We start from the raw sequence: 24,899 nt of genomic DNA, 5'->3' as shown, positions 1-24,899 counted from the left end.
CAAACAAACCTTCACTGACACGAAGTCAAGAGTGAAATTCATGGGAGAAATCTCAGACGAATTCCTGATAAAATCTGGTGTCCGGCAGGGAGATGGATTGTCACCCCCTCCTCTTTAACCTTGTCCTAGATAAGGTGATGAAGGAACGGGAAAAAGAACTGAAAGCGGAAAATAGCAGGAACCCAGTAAACATTGGGACCAAAAAGAAAAAAGAAGAAACAATCTTTAAATTCCATGCTTAGCCTTCGCAGATCACCTGGCCCTTTTGTCCAGCGATGAAGTCACAGCGATAAAGCAAGTTGAAGTTCTTCAAGAATGTGCCAGAAAGGTCGGACTTCATATCTCCTTCCAGAAAACTGAATTTTTCTGTTGAAAACTAGACATCCATAGTCTCGATACAAAATACGGACAAATCAACAGAGTTTCCCACTTCAAATACCAGGGCGAAATCCTCGAACCAACCGGACAACAAAAAATAGCCCAAAACAACGTGTCCAAAAACTCAGAAGAGCATATGGGAGAGCAAGAGAAATCTACAACAAAAAATGAATGTCCCTCCACGTTAGGATTAAACATTACAATACTGTAATCAAACCTGAGGCTTTTTATGCAGGGGAAACCCTAACACTTCATAAAAAGAGCGAGCTCGAAAATGTCCAAAAATAAGAGCGAAAAATTATGAGGAAAATTTTAGGACCAAGACACTCGGAAGAAGGGTACCGTACCGCCTCCCATCCCGGAAATCCACAGAAAAATTATCTAATATTGCGGCAGACTTCGGGAAAAGAAGGCTAAAATTATATGGACATGTTAAGAGGCTTCCAGAAACCAGACTAACCCACAAATTTTTTGAAAGAGTTGATAAACTGAATAATTTCCCTTGGGCTCAACAAACAAAAGCAGACATGAAAAACGCACAAATTCAACCTTAAGAAATTTTGAATCGAAATATATATATAGAAAGAAAATTGACAAGTGGGAAGTTACTCCAGAGAATGACGTACCAAAAAGAGTAGATACCAAGAGGACGGAAGAAAGGAAGAGGATCTGTAGTGAACAGATGAAAGCAACCTGGACCCTCCGCAAACGAAATCATAAATAAAGCTTCGTGTGTTCCGAAAGGGATCATTCACGCATAATAATAATAATAATAATAATAATAATAATAATAATAATAATAATAATAATAATAATAATAATAATAATAATAATAATAATAATAATCTTTCTTTCTTAATCCGTTTACCCTCCAGGGTTAGTCGGATTCAGCAAGGGATCCCACCTCGTCCCCATCAAGGGCATTGTCCTGCAGCGTGAGACTTTGACTTTTGAGCTAAGGAGTTGGACAATAATAATAATAATAATAATAATAATAATAATAATAATAATAATAATAATAATAATAATAATAATAATAATAATAATAATCTTTCTTTCTTATCTGTACAACTGTAAAGGAGGACCAGTACCTCGCTCAAGCGGCCTCACCTGCTATTCTGAGCAGGGGTCTTGCGGGGGATGGAAAGATCGGAAGGGGTAAACAAGGAAGAGGGAAGGAAGTGGCCGTGGCCTCAAGTTAGGTACCATCGCGGCATTTGCCTGAATGAGAAGTAGGGAAACGACGAAAAACCACCACCCCGTCTACTCAGTTGACTTCCCGAGGCTGAGGGGAACCCATTCTAGCCCTCGTACCACTTTTAAAATTTTGTGGCAGAGCCAGGAATCGAGCCCGGGCCTCCGGGGATGGCAGTTAATAACACTAATCACTACATCATAGAGGCGGACTTAATGGCATATTTACCTTACGATAAATTATGAAAATTAGTTTTTAATCCTTCCACGTTAAAATCGGAGACCTGTAAAAGTTACTAAAACTAGCTGAATAGTTTACCGCCTCGTTTTTTGTGGTGGTGGTGATTATTGTTTTAATAGGAAGTACAACTGGGCAACTATCCTCTATTAACATTAATCAGAGGGTAAAACGTGGAAGGGATCCGACACTTCAAAAAATGAAAGCATCCGCCAAAGGAAGACAAGGGCCACGAACATAGGTGCCCATAAGATAGTCTGTAGGCGGAGGAGGGGGCTAGACCTGGGGGTATGTAGTATTTTTAATATTTTGGAAGATGAATGGCGACTTGTATTCCACGGTAGAATATCATACACGGTATCCCTTACCACTTCTACGTAATACCGACTTTTAAATCATTTTCTTGAAAGAAGAACACCTGACTATATTAGACTTTTCCTTTCCCTGAGAGCTATGGGGGGAGGGGGTAGCGTCCCCACCTTGCCCCCGAGCATGGGCGCCCATGGCCACGAACGGCATGAACATGAAAGACTTCCTAGGCCTCGGGAAGCTAATACCGTCGGGGTCGGAAAAGAACAAGTGCTGACCAAGGGAGGTCGGATTTGATAGACGAAAGTGAGAAGATTGGCACAAGTAAGTTGAAGCAATGCCAGGACTCAGCTAAGGGCCTCGTGGACCCCAACCCACGCTCTAGTAGCGTAGTTAGGATCGGCCGACGGGGAGGGTAGGTTGTAGTTACAAAAGATGTAGAACGCAATGAAGGTACCGGTACCGGTATATAAGTGACTTGTTATTGTAAGGACACTGATACAAGTGAATTACAGATCTGTTGGTTCTACAATTATGTCTCCGAATGTTTACTTAGTTTATTGTCAGTTTCTGTTTCTTTCTGTAAAACTTCCATGGGGAGGGGTTCTAACACTCAGTAACCCGCCCCCCTCCGGCTGCGCCATTGCCAGGCCCCTGGGCCTCTTTTAGTCGCCTCTTACGACAGGCAGGGTCTACCGTGGGTGTTATTCTTCCACCCCCCCCCCCTCAGGGGGTCACAACTTTGATTTCTGCCAAGAATAACAGGTTACTGATAGTATAATGACGGTTTTCTCAGAAACAGTTGAATTTATTGATATCGGTAAGCCAATGCAAATGTACGGTACCATTGTAGTCGTCTTTGGGCGAGCTAAGAAGCTGCTTCATAAGTTCAGTACACCAAAATACATTTATGGGACCGGTACGGTAGTTTATGACGATGGTGGTGATGCTAGAGCCTTAGGTGATGCTAATGGTGGTGATTGTTGTTTTAAGAGGAAGCACAACTATATAGGCAACCTTCCGCACGGTAAGAAATAAATCTACTGTAATGCGGTGTGGCATTAAAATATATTTAGGTACGAATTTTATTTAAAGCTGTGGGCAAAGGCAGTAGATTTCTTCGCGTGTTGACTTCGTTGCTGTTTCGTGCCCTCCTTACTCTTGACTAGTGTAGTGCGGTAACTTATACTTGAGTCTAGGGAATGTCGAAGGAGCAGCCATCATCGGCTTTGCTCGTGACTGCTCGAGAAACCTCGGCGTTTAGTACCGCCTACCTAGCTATTGCGCGCCACGTGTGGGGCAAGGAGAAGAAGAAGCTCTGTTTTGTTTGTTGTTGGTTGCAGCTTTTCGCGAAGCCAGTATTGCTTTTAAATCGTGCTGCTGTGTTCAGACTGTGTTAATAAACTTCTGCAGTATTTGGAGGTCCACTTCATGAAACAGTGAATTAGTTACGTGCATTAAGTGGTTTATTGCGCATTGTAGTGAACTTTTTGTGCTTGCACAATGGACAATTTCGTATGTAGTGAGTGCATTAAGTGGTTTATTGCGCATTGTAGTGAACTTTTTGTGCTTGCACAATGGACAATTTCGTATGTAGTGAGTGTAATCAATTTGTTACTCCAGTAAGAAAAATGTGTTATAGGCCCTCCGTCAGTAGAATAAACTCTTTCTTCTGCTTTCCTCGAGGCAAACCAGTGTAAGTAAATTCCAATATTGTGAAATATTAGTGGCGGTGCAGAGATTGCACTCATAGGTTTGACTTTAATTTGGCTTTTTTATGTTTTAGGTGTGATCAATGGAAGGGACCTACCTACATACATACAAGATATGTTGAGATCACTTCCAATCCACAGATTTTAGGAATCCTCGGCACTTTAGTCAGGGGTAAGTCATGAATCAATCACTCTCTTAATCTGCATTTAGGGCAGTCGGCCAGGTGGAACATTCCCTATTGGTTTTTTTCCTAGCCTTTTCTTAAATGATTGCAAAGAAATTGGAAATTTCTTGAACATCTCCCTTGGTAAGTTATTCCAATCACTAACTCCCCTTCCTATAAATGAATATTTGCCCCAATTTGTCCTCTTGAATTCCAGCTTTATCTTCATATTGTGATCTTTCCTACTTTTAAAGACACCAGTCAAACTTATTCGTCTACTAATGTCATGCCATGCCATCTCTCCACTGACAGCTCGGAACATAACTGAGATTCAGTATGGACCCAACATGATTTTTATCACTTGTAACATACCACTTAGTCGAGCAGCTCGTCTCCTTTCTCCGAAATTTTCCCAGCCCAAACTTTGCATTATTTTTGTAACGCTACTCTTTTGTTGGAAATCACCCAGAACAAATCGAGCTGCTTTTCTTTGGATTTTTTACGGTTCTTGAGAATCAAGTTATCCTGGTGAGGGTCCCATACGCTGGATCCATACTCTAGTTTAGGTCTTACCAGAGACTTATATGCCCTCTCCTTTACATCCTTACTACAACCCCTAAATACCCTCATAACCATGTGCAGAGATCTGTACCCTTTAGTTACAATCATATTTATGTGTTTATTTCAATGAAGATCTTTCCTTATATTAACACCTAGATATTACAATGATCCCCAAAAGGATCTTTCACCCTATCAATGCAGTAATTAAAGCTGAGAGGACTTTTCCTATTTGTGAAACTGACAGCCTGACTTTTAACCCCGTTTATCATCGTACCATTGCCTACTGTCCATCTTACAACATTATCGAGGTCATTTTGCAGTTGCTCACAATCTTGTAACTTATTGATTACTCTGTACAGAATAACATCATCAGCAAACAGCCTTATCTTTGATTCCACTTCTTTACACATATCATTTATATATATAAGAAAATATAAAGGTCCAATAATACTGCCCTGAGGAATTCCCCTCTTGATTTTTACAGGGTCAGAAAAAGCTTTGCCTACTCTAATTCTCTGAGTTCTATTTTCTAGAAATATAGCCACCCATTCTTGTTTTCTTCATGGGGCCTCTAAATATTAGTTCCTAATTAGTGTCGACCTCTAAGATCTTTTGCTACCATGTTTTTCCTTCATTCCCACCTAGATACACCTGCTCCCTTCACAAAGCAGCAGGTTGTTCTTATTGGGTCTTCTTGGATTTGTCCTCTCACTTCACCTGGTAGTCCTAGAGTAGAGAGTCTGATTCTACCCAACGCCTCACATTCGAAAAGTATGTGTTCAGCTGATTCCTCTGCTTCATTGTATTTCCTACATATGTTGTCTCTTATTACTCCAATTCTATGTAGGTTTTTTTTTTCAGATGGCAGTATCCTGTCAACAGGTCTACTACCCATCTTATATTTCCTCTGTTGAGTTTCAACAACTCTTTAGTATGCTTCTTGTTTAATCCTTTTTCAGTTCCTTTGCAAGCCTGCATCCTGGAGTAATTTTCCAGTTCTCCATTTGTCTCTTTTGTACCCATTTTCCTGTGTAGTGTCGGGCTTGTCCATAGGAAATCCCGCATACAGGTTCCGGGCCTACAAAATGTGCTTCTGCCACTTTCCTAGCCAGTTTATCTGCCTTTTCATTTCCTTCTATACATTTATGCCTGGTACTCATGTTATTTTGACAATGTTGTACTTTGAGAGCTTCAGAAGAAATGAGTGGCAATACCAGACAATTCTGGATATTATCCGGACTGCCTCTAGTGCCTTAATGGCCGCTTGGCTGTCCGTTAAAATGAAAATGTTCTTATTCCTATAGTTCATTTTCAGATGTTCTTCAAGACATGTGATTTATATGGGTTGATTTCAGAATCTTCTGGAGCCTTGCTGTTTCATTGTGTGCTTCCACTTTCTCACAGAACGGTCTCCAAGATTTTCTTTTTGCTTTCCATATCTCTGTTCCAGCCAGCTTTTAGTTTCTGGATTTACACAGATCAGTACCACTGCTCCACTTTCCAGCCTCGGAGATTCGAGGAAGCCTGAAAGGCATCCATCTGACAGCGGTTTCATTCACAATTAAGTATTTATTTTCCACCTAGTCGATACAATGATTGCTTAAGGCAATTTTTAATGGTCAAAAGTGGTGCATGTTTCGTATATTATCAACATCTTCAGCCACATAACACTGTTTAGATGAAAAATGTATAAAATTGACAAAGTAATGCTTTAGAGGAAGTGTCCTTAAAATTAACATAAGATTGACAAGATTAAAACAAACAAATAACTCAAGAGAAAATATATAAATTATTTCTACAATAGAAAGCAGTCGTCAAGGAAACACTTGTACAATATTCCATAGAGAAATTGTCCTAATAAATATTCTTTTCTTAATAATTCATGAAAAAAGATCAATTTATAAATTAAAAATTATACAATTTATAAGTAATTATCGAAATGAAGAAATCCTGATATCACAGTGCGGCTCTTATTATTAATGTAGATGAAGATATAACTAATTCCTAGTTGTCAAATCTTATTAAGCCTGCTTTCCTTTGGAATAGTAACTCCTGTCATTCTTTCACAGTTTTGCGCCGGGTGTAATATTGATGATGCGTTCTTCCATGCTCTTGCACCTGAGGAGGTGGAGGAGCGGGGGATATAGGTGTGTCAAGAACTTCCTTGCTGTCACCTATAGCTTCAACTGAGGAGGAATAAGTTGTAGGGCTATCTGTAGGAGGAGAAATTCCAATTCTTTTTTCGTGATCCTTCTCAAGCATTTTCAAATATACTAGAATTTGATAATATAATGGATTCTTATATTCTACAGCCTCATTAAGGTTATCATTTTTCTTTACAAGTTGGTCTAGATGAATGTACAGGTCTTCATATGTGTTCATTAAGCTGCCCTTTTTTAACTTTTTTATGATGGTCAGGTCTTGTTCTATGTTGGTAAATTTATGACCTGTGGCAAGAGCAAGGAAGAACGCATCATCAATATTACACCCGGCGCAAAACTGTGAAAGAATGACAGGAGTTACTATTCCAAAGGAAAGCAGGCTTAATAAGATTTGACAACTAGGAATTAGTTATATCTTCATCTACATCTACATTAATAATAAGAGCCGCACTGTGATATCAGGATTTCTTCATTTCGATAATTACTTATAAATTGTATAATTTTTAATTTATAAATTGATCTTTTTTCATGAATCATTAAGAAAAGAATATTCATTAGGACAATTTCTCTATGGAATATTGTACAAGTGTTTCCTTGACGACTGCTTTCTATTGTAGAAATAATTTATATATTTTCTCTTGAGTTATTTGTTTGTTTTAATCTTGTCAATCTTATGTTAATTTTAAGGACACTTCCTCTAAAGCAATTTTATACATTTTTCATCTAAACAGTGTTATGTGGCTGAAGATGTTGATAATATACGAAACATGTACCACTTTTGACCATTAAAAATTGCCTTAAGCAATCATTGTATCGACTAGGTGGAAAATAAATACTTAATTGTGAATCTATTGAAGTGCGATACGGACCATGAAGCTGATTTTATGTAAAGCGGTTTCATTTGCGCTATCAGAGCAAATGTAAGTTTCTTCACGTCATCCTCCTTCAGTTTCCCATCTGGAGAGGTTTAAGGTATTATTGCTACCTTGATTGAAGTTAGTCTTTCCGAAAAGGACATGACCGTCTCTTCTTTCTGGTTTTTGGCGGGCGGTTTTGTAGCCGAACTTGATGGCATACTATCCCCTGGCCTCAGCCTTTTGGGCATTGTCGGAGGGATAGCCTCTCGCCGATTCCTGTTCCTTGGCTTCTTCTCCGTCCAAGTTCCAGTCGCTATTTTGGCCTCCTTCCTCGCTCCCTTCCTTTCCTTGTAATATGCACTGTTGCGAGGTGGTCTGTCGATATGAAATCTGTTGATTTTCGAGGCAGAAATCTTCAGTTCTGTTTCTATGGACGTTCTGCTTTGCTTGTAGTAGCAGTCTGCTCTACTGGAGCTTCTGTTGCCATTTCTTGTTTTGAATCAGCGACAGCCTGTCCAATTGGGACTTCTGTCTCCATTTCTTCATCTTGGGCTTGCTTCTGGATATGCTCTATTGGAGCTTCCATGGCTTCCCTTGATATCGAAATTTTTGAAATTGGCTCTTTTTAAGCAAACATATTTCAATCAATCATAGGTTTTTTTGGCCCTTCTAGGGTCCTGAGCGTCGTTCTTACCATCCGTGGTGAGCCATACAGCCATACATTGTCCTCCCACAACTTAGGCTCTCCGTAGCAGAGACCACGCCCCTCAGTCGTCCATCCAGCGGTCCGCCCCTGGCCCGAACCTAGCCAGGTTTGTTCCCCCTTCAGTAGGCCTACTCACGTGGTTTCCACTTGGCATTATCATGACTGAGTTCGGGCCAGGCTACGTAGAGCAAAGTGATGTGTTGGTTCCAGCGCCCCGCAGTGAGCCTTCACCTCAGTCACCAGCCCCACTTCACCTGAACCACCGTATCACCCAGGTGGAGGAACCAAGGATGCCTCTCTAGCATGTGTGGGCGAGGCCTCCACTCCAAGCCTTGACTTGGGCTTGTAACAAAAGCCACCCATTCAGTCACTCTTTTTTTCTAGTCCAATTGCACTCATTTTTTCCAGTAGTCTCCCATGATCTACCCTATCAAATGCTTTACATAGGTCAATCGCAATAAAGTCCATTTGACCTCCTGAATCCAGGATATCTGCTATATCTTGTTGGAATCCTACAAGTTGAGCTTCAGTAGAATAACATTTCCTAAACTCAAACTGCCTTCTATGAAACCAGTTATTAATTTTGCAAACATGTCTAATATATTCAGAAAGAATGCTTTCCCAAAGCGTACATGCAATGCATGTCAAACTGACTGGCCTGTAATTTTATGCCTTATGAAGTTAAATAGTTCTTGTGTATAAAACTTAACTTCCCTTTATTGCTTGAAATAGAGAAAATGAATATTACATACATACATAGCTACAGGCAGTTAAGCCCTTCAGCGTTCAGTCTGCAAGCCTCTGTGAGTTAAATAATAATAATAACTTAGTATGTTATTGCAGTCAATGGTCATAAGATTAAATTACAGTTCATAAATCCTTTAAGTTACACTAGAAAAACATGAGCATAATTTGAACATGAATATTTTGCACATTACAGCATAGTATCTTGCAATTTATTATTATTATTATTATTATATAATAAAGGCACCAAACAACATTTCACTACTCACAACGGGGAGTAAATATTAGTTGCAGCAGAAACATGTCAGCAATTATTTTCTCTGAGGACAGATAAGTGTGCGATACCTATGACAAGCTCCACCGCATGGAGCACAGATACACTGAGGACTTGGCCCGTGGTAATTGAACGCTGAAAACTGCCTTCACTCTGTCATTCCGACAATATTTTGCTTTTCACTACCTTTAGAGAGGGTTGTTCCTAGGCATTTCCTTCCTGCTTTTACTGCTGCGTCACTGTATGCCACCCATTCTTTCTCTATTGTATGCCTGTATCCTGGACTCCCTTACTTCCATAGGTCCGAGGCTTACTTGAAATGTTCCAAGGTAGGTCGATTCTGTGAAGCAGGATGCTACCTTACTTATAGTCCTAGTGACGACCTCTCCCCTGACGGGTCCTAGCCACCTGAGCACAAAGCAGGCCATGACTTGGAATATGTTAGGGTATCTCGAGTCTGAGGACCATGTTATAGGCAACTCAGCCGTTGCCTGTGGTTCTCGAACTAGGCGGTGACTGCAGTAACCCACACCATGGACCACAAGAAATAATAATATAATAATAATACATCTTGGGCTGTTACACAACTACTATGAAATTGATTGGTATTTCATAACAGTTCATCATATTCTTGTAATTTATATGCTGTATTATTATAGCCTACCAGTTTTGCATTTCATAGTACTATAGCATGGGCTTATTCAAAAAGCAATGTGTATAATTAATATGAATATTAACTTTGTTTCAATAAACTTTTTTTAGGCTAAAACCCAATTCTGTGCCAACACAGAATCTTCCCAGCAGCAGCATGAAGGGCGCTTTGGGATCAAGAAAAAGAGGGAGTCCACACAAGAGGGAGAGAGAAGTAGAAGAAGAAGAAAAAATGGAACATCTCCACCAGTACTGCTCAGGTGCAGCCAACAATTGTACTGAAGTAGGGCCTATAACACATTTTTCTTAGTGGAGTAACAAATTTGCAGCAATTGCCTGTAGGCCAGTAGGCCTTGACAAGGAAGAAGAAGTTTTCTTATGGGACTTTTTTTGTGGAAAATAATCGTCACTGTGTTTCACACTTTATCCCCCTTGAAGTAGAAGGTGGTGTGCTGATCATCGCTTTTGTGCTATGGGCATGTATAGTTGGGATTATTGGTTGGAGCTGTTTCTCAATTATATCTACATGTTTTGGTGATTCTATTGTTGCGAGAATGCTTTCAAATTTTTCTCGAAGCTTGGCCTTGTGCTCTTCTATGTCCTCACTTAGCCTTCTTTTCATGGGATTATGCAATTCCTTCAGAATAATGTCCTTTTCTTCGTTTGAAGGTGCTTCCTGAATGGCTAAATTTGTATCTGATTCTAAATAGTGTTCATTAGCACCACCAATATATTTAGCCGCTAGGTGTATATGTTTGCACATATTAAATTTAATGGAAGAGTCGTGGCATGTACAAACGTATGAATGAATGCAGGTATTGCACTCTGTACACTTCAGGTCACAGCCGCAATTCATTTCACCCGTTCTTCTGACCTCGTACAGTTCACTTTTCTTCGTGGATGGAACAGTCCATACATCCTCACTGCAAATAATTTCTCCTGGTTGTAACGATAATGAATTGGCATGCCTTAGTCTTATTTGTGAGAGTTTATTTGTGTTTGCCTTTATTCATGTAAATAAGGCGGTCATAAAGTTTATCTCTCACAAATCGCATGAGGATATGGATTGCGATGTCCAGTCTCTTAGGCTTCTTACCCTCCATGTATATGTGTTTAATTACTCCATGCATGCGCTCTAGATGCATGTTAGTGTTGAGGCCGGCATTGAGACGTTTACAATAAGCCCAGCTACTTGCAGAGTGTTCATAATTGGCCTCGAAATAAATACCAAAATCTCTTGTGTCAGGGTCACTTTTTAATTTATTTATTTCTTGATAGAGCATTCTCGAAAAAGCAGCCTCGTCTCTTTCCTCCAACAATACTCTGAGCTCCTTGTACACCTCCACCTGTTTCTCTCGGCCTTTAACTTTAGAAAGGTTTTTCCTCCAAGCACGGTCAACATGCCACGAACAGAACAGGCGGAATTTGGCAGGCATCATTACGCATAGCCAGGCACTGTAAAATGTTTCTGCCATGTCTGACATGAACACTTTTGGCTGTAGTGTCACTTGCAGAGCCTCTTTAATGACTCTGTAAAACACTTCCATCACAAATGCATCCGTCCTATTTGATAGCATGAACGCGCATGGAAATCCTTGGAACTTGCCATCTACGACTAGGAGGGTAGTTAGTTCAAATTCGTACTTATTTAAACCATGTGTGCTGTCAATACAAGTGAACTTGTCGCCGTATCGTAGTAACGTTTCTTGCTGCGCCTCATGCATTATAATTAGAACGAAGTCCTCTGGTTTTAATTGAGGGTACAGCATAGAAGACATGTCTTGACCCTTGTAAAAGCGTACTATTCCTCCACGTTCGTCCATTTCACGAATCCATGCTTCGACACTCGTACAATCATTCTCATGCCGCACAGCTTCAGATTTTAAATTGTACTCTTGCTCAATGTTAAATAGATCTTTTCTGGTCAGAAAATGAATGCGTTCAATGTCAGTTTCACCAATAGAATCTCTAACCTCCTCGCTAAGTCATTTCTTTCCGACAGCGATAATCTCATGCGACCTAACTCTTCTTGGTGGCCTACATGAGTTGCACAAAATGAAACATGCACTTCTCCAGACTGAAAAGTAACATCAATATTTGCTGGACAATGACCACTTATCTTGTTGCTTCCAAGTACTTTCTGGTGACGCTCATGATTACCCCTTGAGTTAAAGGTCCCATCCCTGTGGCACCTGTATTTCATTTTAGAGGAACCATCTTTACATTCGTACTTGGAGCGACATACAACAAATTCACACACTTGCTAATTTTCTTTTTCACGTTTCCACTTAAGGAAATCCTCTTCATTCGCAAATTTTAAACTTTCCTTTGCGATACGAATCTCATGAAAATTAATAAAATGTGCCACCATATCGGATTTTGTAGCACATTCTTCTACACAAAGCGGACATTTTACTTGAGGTTGTTCACACTTCGCAGTCTTATGTTGTGAATTTTTATGTCGTTCTAAATTGCATTTTGTGTGAGAGGTAAAACTACACAAATCGCACGAAAATTTAGGATTTTTGTTAGTGTGCTTTGTTCTTACGTGATGATTTAAAGTTTTCCTATAATTGAAAAATTTATTACACTCACTACATACGAAATTGTCCATTGTGCAAGCATAAAAAGTTCACTGCAATGTGCAATAAAGCAGTTAATTCACATAACTAATTCACTCTTTCATGAAGTGGACCCCCAAAACACTGCAGAAGTCTATTAAAGCCGATTATGGCTGCTCTTAGACACAAGTCCGGTATGTTTATTTTGATGATGAGGATGATGCTTGTTGTTTAAAGAGGCGTCACATCGAAAGTCATTGGCCCTGTTTATGTTGTGTATTTTAAGGAGTGCTCTTGCAGTTGGTATTTTGGGGTTCATGTTAATCAATTGCAGTGTCTGCTGTTCATTTAACAAGAACTGAGGATTTTTGAGTATTTATTTGAGATTCTTTTGGATGGTATTAGTGCGGTCTTTCTTGACAATATTGAATTTATCATCTCTGAAAAAATGCTGTCTTCAGTTTTACCCACAATTACTGTACAGTAGTATTGCCTTTATGTAAGTTGTCCTTGATTTTTTGTTTTAGGTGGTTAAATTGTTTGTTAGCTACTGATTAGTTATAAATTTCCTGTTTTTTGTGAAAATGAAGAAATTTATGTTTATATATTATTTGATGAAAAATTTAAAATAAAATATATAAAACAAAAAATATTCTTCTTCTCCTCTTACTGCTTTTCCCATATATGTGGATTCGGGGGTGTGACATGTCTCGCTTCATGGCGCCAACTCTGTGGAGGGATGTAATCACCAGCCCTCAGATTTTAGGGAAAGACGTATTTTGTTCTTGAAGAAATGACTAAAAATGAAGTTGTATATACACGTTTCATGTATTTATTTAGAAACTGTACTACTATTGTGCTTAAAAATGTCTGAATTGACGTTAAAACCTATATAATTCTTATTTTTATCCCTAAATCGGTTAAAAATGCCTTTCAGTATATTTCGAGAAAATAAAATATTTGCTGGCTTATGTTCAGTCTTTACGAAAATTTTAAAATCGGGAAGCTATAAACCACTCTCTCCGAAATGCCTTAAGAACCTCCTGCAGTGAACACTCCCGTAGTTTGTCACAAGGCAGAAGATGACACAGTATCCGTTGACTTCTGGGGAAAAGAACTGCATTTCATTCGGTGAGAATATTTTGGTGTTTCCGTTTGTTCAGTGTATGAATTATGCTGAAAGTGTCCGGTTACAACTCGTCTTTAATTAAAAAGTGGTTACAGGAGTTGCTCCTGTGACGTTTGCAGCAAAGAGGTGAATAAAGTTGTTTATTTCCCCGTAACGAGTTATTAACTGCAGTTAAGAATTGTTTAATTCTTGTGCGTTATTCTGTTTGCAGTAATAACCAGCAATTTTCATCCTGTTAGGGTGTTGTAGGAATTTAAAAAATCACACAAATAAGTAGTATAGTAGTAGGCTATATCAATTAACTTATTAACGGGCGAGTTGGCCATGCGGTTAGGAGCGCGCAGCTGTGAGCTCGCATCCGGGAGATAGTGGGTTTGAACCCCACTGTCAGCAGCCGTGAAGATGGTTTTCCGTAGTTTCCCATTTTCACATCAGTCAATCGGCAGCTCCGCCAACTCGGCACTTTGAACGAACCAGCTCAAAGGTGGTGTTAATGCAGACATAATGAAGCTGAGGAGAGTGTGATGTCCTTATATACCTACGCGGGGTATTAATACTCTTTAAATTATGCAAGAAAGCTTTCTAGAAGTGACCTTTTAACTCTGCCCAATTTCCCCTACCTTATAGTACAACTGAAATCCGTCTGCGAGCAAGGCTAACGTTAGCGCAGCCCGTCGTCAGCGGTGCCCGCAGTAGCGAGCCCGGCCCCCGTCGCCAACGGTGCCAATTTAATATATATAAAACAATTGTTGAGGAATGTAAAAATAGGTTTGTACCTTTAAAGGTAGTAAGGAATGGTAAAGATCCACTATATTATCCGCTGGCTGGCTCGACTGCTGGTACGGATCTCCCAAACATACGCTCTCCAGATAGTCGCATGCAGTGTTGTGTTTTGTTATAGTTGGAGACCTTTGTCTATCCTGATTGTTTTTAAATATTTGATTCTCAACAAACAAGTTCATCTATTTCTTCGGTTGAGTGGTTTATTTTGTGTGTGCTTCCATGTACAGTATACTCATTTCAAGACTCATGCCGCCTATTAGACGCGGGCGAAGCAACTTTGGTCGAAGAACTCCACATACTACAAGCCAAGCTAATTTTCAGTTTAATCGAACTGCACAACAACGTGAAGAGTGAAATGAAACTGAAAGGATTGGGATATTACAAACCCGTGCAGCGCGTCGTTCAGCTAATAATCTTGCAACTTTGAATCGAGCTGCTTTCAGTTACGATGTTTCGATTGACTACAGTGCCTACCAGTGCGTTGCTATTGTATCTATGAACTCAGTGTGCCAATATTGTAAGGCAATGAAATACAAAAATGAAGCCGCTGGATTGTGTTGCGCAAATGGCAAAATGAAATTAGTGCCATTGATACCACCACCAGATCCATTGTACTCATTAGTTTCAGGAACAAGAACAGATTCCATATATTTCCTTACAAATATCCAAAAAATATAGACCTGCTGAACAGTTCACATCTATGTTAGTCTATCAGGGTAATTTCTAGGTAGTGATATGCTGTGACCTATTTCAGCATTTCCTTATTCACAATCAAGATATTCATATTGCAGGTAATGAAAATACATTTTTCCAGTAGTTTGTTATTAACTTTTGGTAGCAGTAGAAAATTAACTCATTCGATGTTGATAACGTAATCATTTGCATTATTCTGATTTTTGCGTGCAGTACAGACTGAATTCGAGTTCCTTCCATTGTAATTTATTTTTGACAGAACAACATTTGTCGGGTCAGCTAGTTAAAAATAAATGTGTAAGAAAGGAAGATATAAAAATTAGGACTATTAAGCAGTACCATATGGCTGATAAAACAGGCATGAGGGAGTTTTTAATAAGTAACTATGATTGGTGGGAAACGGTAAATAAAAATGTAAACAGACTCTGGGATGGGTTTAAAGCAATTGTTGAGGAATGTGAAAATAGGTTTGTACCTTTAAAAGTGGTAAGGAATGGTAAAGATCCACTATATTACGGTATAACAAAGAAGTAAAGAGACTAGGAAGGAGATGCAAGTTGGAAAGAGATTGAGTTAGAAATGGCTCTGGAAGTAAGGAGAAATTGAAGGAACTTACTAGGAAATTGAATCTAGCAAAGAAGTCAGCATAATTGACAGCCATACAATTTTAGTGAAGAATGGAAGAGTATGTATAGGTACTTTAAGGCAGAAACAGGTTCCAGGAATCATTAATGAACAAGGAGAGTGTGTATGCGAGGATCTTCAAAAGGCAGAAGTATTCTGTCAGCAGTATGTAAAGATTGTTGGTTCCAAGGATAATGTGCAGACAGAGGAGGTAAGTGATACTAAAGAAGTGTTAAAATTTACCTAGGACAAGAATGACATTTACAGTAAGATACAAAAGTTGAAAACTAGAAAAGCAGCTAGAATTCATAAGGTTTCAGGGGATATGCTAAAGACAATGGGTTGGATATAGTACCATGTCTGAAGTACTTATTTGATTATTGTTTGCATTTAGGAGCTATACCAAATGAATGGAGAGTCGCTATAGTAGCCCCTGTGTATAAAGGAAAGGGTGATAGACATAAAGCTAAAAATTACAGTCCATTCAGTTTGACATGCATTGCATGTAAACGTTGGGAAAGCAATGTTTCTAATTATAAAAGACATGTTTGAAAAATTAATAACTGGTTTGATAGAAGGCAGTTTGGGTTTAGGAAAGGTTGTTCCACTGAAGCTCAGCTTGTAGGATTCCAGCAAAATATAGCAGATATCCTGGATTCAGGAGGCCAGTTGGACTGTATCACGATTGACCTATGGTGGGCATTTGATAGGGTGGATCATGGGAGACTACTGGCAAAAATGAGTGCAATTGGACTTGAGAAAAGAGTGACAGAATGGGTGGCTCTGTTTCTAGAAAATAGGACTCAGAGAATTACAGTAGACGGAGCTTTATCTGTCTCTGTAATAATTAAGAGGGGAATTCCTCAAGGCAGTATTATTAGACTTTTACGGTTTCTTATATGATATGTGTAAAGAAGTGGAATCAAAGATGAGGCTTTTTGCAGGTGATGTTATTCTGTACAGAGTAATAAATAAGTTACAAGATTGTGGGCAACTGCAAAATGACCTCGATAATGTTGTGAGATGGACAGTAGGCAATGGTATGATGATAAACGGGGTTAAAAGCCAGGTTGTGACTTTCAAAAATAGGAAAAGTCCTCATTTTCAATTACTGGGTTGTTGGGATGAAAGTTCCCATTGGGGATCATTGTAAATACCTAGGTCTTAAATTAAGGAAAGATCTTCATTAGGGTAATCACATAAATATGATTGTAACTAAAGGGTACCCATCTCTCCACTTGGTTATGAAGGTATTTAGGGGTTGTTGTAAGGATGTAAAAGGAGAGGGCATATAAGTCTCTGTTTTTTTTTTAAATTTCGTGTTTGCTATTTCTAGCCGAGTGCAGCCCATGAAAGGCAGACCCTCCGATGTGCGTGGGCGGCATCTGCCATGTGTAGGTGACTGCGTGTTGTTATGGCGGAGGATAGTGTTATGTGTGATTTGCAGGGATGTTGGGGACAGCACAAACACCCAGTCCCTGGGCCATTGAAATTAACCAGTGAATGTTAAAATCCCCAGCCCGGCCGGGAATCGAACCTAGGGCCCTCTGAACCGAAGGCCATTACGCTGACCATTCAGCCCACGAAGTCTCTGTTAAGGCTGCAACTAGAGTATGGTTCCAGTGTATGGGACTCTCGACAGGATTACTTGATTCAAGAACTGGCAAGAATCCAAAGAAAAACAGCTCGATCTGTTCTGGGCAATTTCCAACAAAAGAGTAGCGTTGCAAGAATGTTGCAAAATTTGAGCTGGGAAGACTTGGGAGAAAGGAGACGGACGAGCTGCTCGACTAAATGGTATGTCCCGAGCTGTCAGGGGAGAGGTGGCGTGGGAGGACATCAATAGACGAATAAGTTTGAGTGGTGTCTTGTCTTTAAAAGTAGGGAAGATCACAATATGAAGATAAAGTTGGAATTCAAGAGGACAAATTGGGGCAAAAATTTGTTTATAGGAAGGGGAGTTAGGGATTGGAATTACTTACCAAGGGAGATGTTCAATAAATTTCCAATTTCTTTGCAATCCTTTAAGAAAAGGCTAGGAAATCAACAGGTAGGGAATCTGCCACCTGGATGACTGCTCTAAATGCAGATCAGTAGTGATTATCAATTTAGCAAAATAAGTATGCTATTTTAATTAACTTAATGCCTATCAAAATACGTACAATTGAAGCTGCCTAAAAGTATTTTAGAAACTACTTGACAGTCTTTTAGGCAGCTAAAATGACCTTTTAACACTTAAATATCCGAAGTCTAGTAATCACTATTGCAGTTTCTGTGGTGGTTGGGAGTGCAGTGTGTGTTGTCTGAATTTAAAAAGCTACCTTCTGTTTTCCTTGACCGGATCAAGGATGAAATGAATTAAGCATATTTAGGCTATTAGTACGATGGGATCGCCACTCCCAAGGTGATTTATTAATGACTTATAGATACTATGAAATGGGAATGGAGAGTGTTGCTGGTATGAAAGATGACAGGAAAAAAGCGTAAGTACCCGGAGAAAAACCTGTCCTGCCTCTGCTTTGTCCAGCACAAATCCCTCATGGGGTGACCGGGATTTGAACCACGTTTTCCAGCGGTGAGAGGCCGACGGGCTGCCGTCTGTGACAGGGAGGCTCAGTGTGTTGTCGGAATATTAAGAGAAAAGTGGTGGAACAAACACTAACACCCAGTCTATGAGCCAGAAGTAATTAGGCGTGATTAAAATCTTCGATCCGGATGGAAAACAAATCCGGGACCTTCTGAAATGACGGTCACAGCCAAGGATTCGAACAAAGTGAAATCCTTATTGAGTTTTATTAGTATTACTATCAGTATTAACATTCAACTATTGTAATAAAAAGAAGCAAAAATCATTATTTACTTTATCAATTTTAAACACGTACCGGTAACGTTCCTTGTTCAATCTTGCCGCCTGATTATTTTTTAGGGACTTGAAAACGCTTTAAAAATATAGTTAAGTACCGTACTTAAAACTCTAGGCTTTAAAGTTATACAAACATGTACGGCGTCTGGAGGGACAGATTTTATTTGTACTATTGCTCAAGAATGAAAGAAATTCATACTTTAAAACGTGGGAGCGGCTCCACGCGCTCGACAATGCCTGACAGCAAAACAAAGCTTCTTCTTCTTCTCCTGCTCCACACGTGGCGCGAAATCGCCATGATAGGTAGGAGGTGCTAAACGCCGAGGTTTCTCGAGCAGTCACGAGCAAAGCCGATGATGGCTGCTCCTTCGACATTCCCTAGACTCAAGTGTAACTTATAAACAAACAATGTGGTTGCTATGGGGGGACTGGAATCTGGAATCGTATGCAGTTTCGAGTTCGTAGGCCTACTGAGATTATTATTCTGGACTGTGACGACATATTTTCTCCGACGTTTAGAATGCCTATTCTGGTGAAAGATTTCTCATGGAGACAAACGGATACTGTGATTATCATTCGTGTCCCGTTGAAAGGCATTCATTTTAGCAAAGCAGATATCTTCACTTTTGATAATTATATTAAGGTATGATTTGTTTTTGTGCAGGAAAGAAGTGTTAAATGGTGGTGATTATTGTTTTAAGGGGAAGTACAAATAAAGCTGAATGTTTCTTATAGCAGACCCTACATGGTCAATAATACTACAGTCTAATATACACAGCCGCGAAGCACCTTGGTGAGGAAATGGCATCCTGTTGACACACGGAACGACACCAGCGCTCGCAGCGGCCAGCAAGCCAGTACTGTTCTCTACCCAGCAGCTGATTGCACCTTCCCACGTACATTATAAACTGTGACCTCCTCAACAACTATATTAATCGTGAATTTTAAGAAAACACGTTGATACACTAGACTACGGTACTTATTGCTAGAGCGTGGTTATAATTCTGAAGGAAAACAACAATAGTGTATATTCGAAGGAACATCTGATCACACCACTGCAGTTAAAGTCTTGGCCATTTTCGAAATCCTATTATTGAAATAAATTTGGTTATTTCACATAAATCATAAAAAAATGAATTAAAAAAACAGTTCAAATAATATTCAAAGATCTCAGCAATCTAAATGACTGAATTTAAAATAATTTTTGTTCTATATCACTGAAAACTTTCATTGCAAAATTTCTCAATGTAATCTAATCTTAATTTCACAAATAATTTCAGCACTAATGAGTTAGTACCTTTACAGCATTAATGTGGAAAATCAGGTATTTAAATTAGGGAATTAACAATATACCACATCCAATCTTGTGAGCATTGTCCTTAACATACAGGAAATTCTTAACAACAGCCCCTTGTCTATAAACGAGCCCCTTTCCACTCAATTAACTACGACTTCCTACAAGATAATTTATGCTCCTCTGACAACCGAGCAAGTAGCCGCGCGGTATGGAAGAGTATGTTTAGGTACTTTAAGGCAGAAACAGGTTCCAAGAAGGACATTCCAGGAATCATTAATGAACAAGGGGAGTGTGTATGTGAGGATCTTCAAAAGGCAGAAGTATTCAGTCAGCAGTGTGTAAAGATTGTTGGTTACAAGGATAATGTCCAGATAGTTGAAAACTAGAAAAGTAGCTGGAATTGATAAGATTTTGCGGGATATACTAAAGACAATGGGTTGGGATATAGTACCATATCTGAAGGACTTGTTTGATTATTGTTTGCATGAAGGAACTTTACCAAATGAATGGAGAGTTGCTATAGTAGCCCCTGTATATAAAGGAAAGGGTGATAAACATAAAGCTGAAAATTACAGGCCAGTCAGTTTGACATGCATTGTATGTAAGCTTTGGGAAAGCATTCGTTCTGATTATATAAGACATGTTTGCAAAATTAATAACTGGTTTGATAGAAGGCAGTTTGGGTTTAGGAAAGGTTAGCCTGTTGCACTGAAGCCCAACTTGTAGGATTCCAGCAAGATATAGCAGATATCCTGGATTCAGGAGGTCAATTGAACTGTATCGCGATTGTCCTGTATAAGGCATTTGATAGGGTAGATCATGGGAGACTACTGGCAAAAATGAGTGCAATTCGACTTGACAAAAGAGTGACTGAATGGGTGGCTCTGTTTCTAGAAAATAGAACTCAGAGAATTAGAAAAGGTGAAGCTTTATCTGCCCCTGTAAAAAATTAAGAGGGGAATTCCTCAAGGCAGTATTATTGGACCTTTATGTTTTCTTATATATATATCAACGATATGTGTAAAGAAGTGGAATCAGAGATAAGGCTTTTTGCAGATGATGTTATTCTTTACAGAGTAATAAATAAGTTACAAGATTGTGAGCAACTGCAAAATGACCTTGATAATGTTGTGAGATGGACAGTAGGCAATGGTATGATGATAAATGGGGATAAAAGTCAGGTTGTGAGTTTCACAAATAGGAAAAGTCCTCTCAGTTTTAATTACTGCGTTGATGGGGTGAAAGTTCCCTTTAGGGATCATTGTAAATACCTAGGTATTAATATAAGGAAAGATTTTCATTGGGGTAATCACATAAATATGATTGTAAATAAAGGGTACAGATCTCTGCACATGGTTATGAGAGTATTTAGGGGTTGTAGTAAAGATGTAAAGGAGAGAGCATATTTGTCTCTGGTAAGACCCTAATTAGAGTATGGTTCCAGTATATAGGACCCTTACCAGGATTACTTGATTCAGGAACTGGAAAAAATCCAAAGAAAAGCAGCTCGATTTGTTCTGGGCGATTTCCGACAAAAGTAATAATAATAATATTATTTGCTTTATGTCCCACTAACTACTTTTACGGTCTTCAGAGACACCGAGGTGCTGGAATTTAGTCCTGCAGGAGTTCTGTTACGTGCCAGTAAATCTACCGACATGAGGCTGTCGTATTTGAGCACCTTCAAATACCACCGGACTAAGCCAGGATCGAACCTGCCAAGTTGGGGTTAGATTGCCAGCGCCTTAACCGTCTGAGCCACTCAGCCCGGCGATCCAACAAAAGAGTAGCGTTACAAAAATGTTGCAATGTTTGGGCTGGGAAGACTTGGGAGAAAGGAGACAAGTTGCTTGACTAAGTGGTCTGTTCCGAGCTGTCAGTGGAGTGATGGCGTGGGAGGACATCAGTAGACGAATAAGTTTGGATGGTGTCTTTAAAAGTAGGAAAGATCACAATATGAAGATAAAGCTGGTATTCAAGAGGACAAATTGGGGCAAATATTCATTTATAGGAAGGGGAGTTAGGGATTGGAATAACTTACCAAGGGAGATGTTCAATAAATTTCCAATTTCTTTGCAATCATTTAAGAAAAGGCTACGAAAGCAACAGATAGGGAATCTGCCACATGGGCGACTGCCCTAAATGCAGATCAGTATTGGTTGATTGATTGATACATCTCGTAGCTATCAGCTTACATTTTGGAGATAGTGGGTTCAAACCCCACTGTCGGCAGCCCTGGTTTCGTATTGTCACACCATGCTATACTATTAATTAAAGCCACAGTCACTCCTTCCCACTCGTATTGTCACACCATGCTATACTATTAATTAAAGCCACAGTCACTCCTTCCCACTCGTATTGTCACACCATGCTATACTATTAATTAAAGCCACAGTCACTCCTTCCCACTCGTATTGTCACACCATGCTATACTTTAATTAAAGCCACAGTCACTTCCTTCCCACTCCAAGCCCTTTCCTATCCCACCATTGCCAAAATACATATCTGTGTTGGTGCGACATATAATTGCTATGCTCCTTTGATACGGGTTGACCATCTTTTATCAGTAACTTTCGTTTTGAAGAAATCTGCGGAGGTTTATTGGGAATGGAACTGCATTCCATACTAATTTATTCTTCTCTGCTGACATGAACTGATTGTCTTCAAAATGATTCAAATATAACTTTATGTTATTGTGCAAATAGTTCACATTTTACTTCCATAAATCAGCCCTCTTACTGTTAACAAGCAATTTTCATTTTTTTCTTTCTTTTTTCTTAATCCATTTACCCTTCAGGGTTGGTTGGTTTTTCCCTCGGGCTCAGTGAAGGATCCCACCTCTTCCGCCTCAAGGGCAGTGTCCTGAGGCATGAGATTGGATTGAGGGATACACCTGGGCAGGAGGATCAGTACCTCGTCCAGGCGGCCTCACTTGCTATGCCGAACAGGGGCCTTGTTTGAGATGGGAAGATTGGAAAGGATGGACAAGGGAGAGGGAAGGAAGCGGCTGTGGCCTTAAGTTAGGTAATATCCCATCCCTGCATTCGCCTGGAGAAGTGGGAAACCACGAAAAACCACTTCGAGGATGGCTAAGGTGGGAATCGAACCCCCCTCTACTCAGTTGTCTTCCCGAGGCTGAGTGGACCCTGTTCCAACCCTCGTACCACTTTTTTAAATTTCGTGGTAGAGCCAAGAATGAAATCCGGGTCGCTGGGGCTGGCAGCTAATGACACTAACCACTACACCACAGGGGCGGGCAAGCAGTTTTCTACACATTGAAAATTAAAACACCGCTACGTGTTAGAGGTTACGATTTTGTTAAAACATTATTTATTTTCATAATTGGATGAATTTCTTTTGAGTTACATTTGTGGATCATTGATAAAACGAAATATCTGCTTATCTGTGGATTACTGAATCTTCACAATATTGTTCTATTCGTATTATCCGAAAATGTAAACATTAGTTCAAACTTTACTGTACAGGATTTTTAGAAAACCTACAGAATGATGCGCTACACACATCACCTTTCATAAATACCTTGTTAATTTAATAGAAAACCAATCATCTATAATGGAATTACCACATGATTACCTTGCAAAATGTATACCAACTTACACATCCCAGAAGACCGATAGCTAGCTGGCCACGTGGAGCGCTGCAGTCGCATGGATGAAAAAATGAGCCTAGCTTCGTGACTGTATATATTAGACTGTGAGTAATACTGAGTCAATAATACTGACAGTACGCTTCAATATTATAGCGACATTACACGATCATTATTACTGTCAATATTTTGGTCAGTACTAATGCAGTTGCTTACCATTGCGGTATTCTCACTTTACAAATAGAAAGTCAATAACCGTCAATACGGAATGAGATTTATAGCATGCAATTGCAGTATTCTATCAAAATGGATCGTAAACGACGGGCATATGTAGCTATCATATTAGCACTCTGCACGAAACGCAGTGTTAAACGTCAACGGTGGGTTAATGATTGACTTAGGGAAAGAGAAGGGCATTCTCATATGAAGTTGTTTAGGGAATTACAATATACTGAAGCAGAAGATTATGAGAACTATCTCAGAATGAGTGAGGGTACTTTTACAAAATTACTAGGAATGGTAGAGTCTTTTCTAATAAGGCAAATTGCAAACATGTGGACCTGTTTATTATATCGATGGCAAAGAGATTAGCGGTGACATTGAGGTATCGTGCAACTGGTAGAAATTTTGAAGATTTAAAGTTTCTCACTTAGTTTACAAAAGGAGTATATCTTTTACCCCACCTATTCAATACAATAAGTGAAATCGCTGTTTTCAATATGGAACAAAATGAGAGTGATGGTTTGTAATGATTTAAAGTTTTCCGCTATAATGTCACCAGTTTCCATCAGTACAGCAGTTGTGAAAACATGTGAAGTATTGTGTTACCAGTACGTTTATTCTGGCAGCATTTCATATAGCTCGATAAACTTTGCAATAGACCTACTTGGCTGTTTCACAAGCACGTCTATTGGCCTTGGTGAGAAATGCATTTGTCGTCCATTGCTGGTCCATTATTACTGACAAAAATAATGACGAGCACACTTACACGGTCAGTAGAACTGTCAGTATCCCCACCACTCTACAGGACTGATGCTCGCAGATCAGGAAATCCGGATCTGCTTCAGTACTGGCCTTCATTCCATCATTCCAGTCCGCACATGATTGGTATTATTGTCAATATTTTTTGGTACTGGCAGTTTTATTGACCAGGTAGGGTCTGCTTTATGGTGTTTTACATTGATTCGAAAGTTTAGGGTCTATAGTAGTTTCACAAGATCTTTTATCTGAAAGATGGTTGGATTTTCCCAGCGCAAATCTTGATAGTTCATTTGATGATTTTTGTTTTAAGGAGCAAGAAAAATCTAGCGTCGCCATGCAGTTTGATGTGCCATTCTCCCTTCATTTCTCTTCCTTGACCACAGTCACTGGCTAAACAGTTACAAATGTGAA

The 24,899-nt window shown here is 39.4% G+C and overlaps 1 protein-coding gene and 1 long non-coding RNA gene across 5 annotated transcripts in view; both read left to right on the top strand.

Annotated features, from left to right (window-relative positions):
* The first annotated feature begins 3,661 nt into the window (after positions 1–3,661).
* On the top strand, positions 3,662–11,915 carry LOC137499079 (uncharacterized). The gene is made up of 3 exons (XR_011018010.1): positions 3,662–3,815; positions 3,906–4,003; positions 10,062–11,915. It is a non-coding gene; the product is annotated as an uncharacterized lncRNA (long non-coding RNA).
* Positions 11,916–19,011: 7,096 nt separating this feature from the next.
* The window catches only part of LOC136868616 (dynein axonemal assembly factor 4), a 128,791-nt gene continuing 122,903 nt past the window's right edge, over positions 19,012–24,899 (top strand). For all 4 annotated transcript variants that reach the window (XM_067144787.2, XM_067144789.2, XM_067144790.2 and 1 more), the window contains exon 1: positions 19,012–19,246. In XM_067144787.2, the coding sequence (XP_067000888.2) occupies positions 19,049–19,246 (198 nt within the window). In that variant the 5' untranslated portion in view covers positions 19,012–19,048. The remainder of the gene's footprint in view (positions 19,247–24,899) is intronic.

This window comes from Anabrus simplex, chromosome 1 (genome assembly GCF_040414725.1).
Source record: "Anabrus simplex isolate iqAnaSimp1 chromosome 1, ASM4041472v1, whole genome shotgun sequence".
Lineage (NCBI taxonomy): Eukaryota > Metazoa > Arthropoda > Insecta > Orthoptera > Tettigoniidae > Anabrus > Anabrus simplex.
Note: the sequence above shows the minus strand (reverse complement) of the source record. Positions and strands in the feature narration are given on the sequence as shown.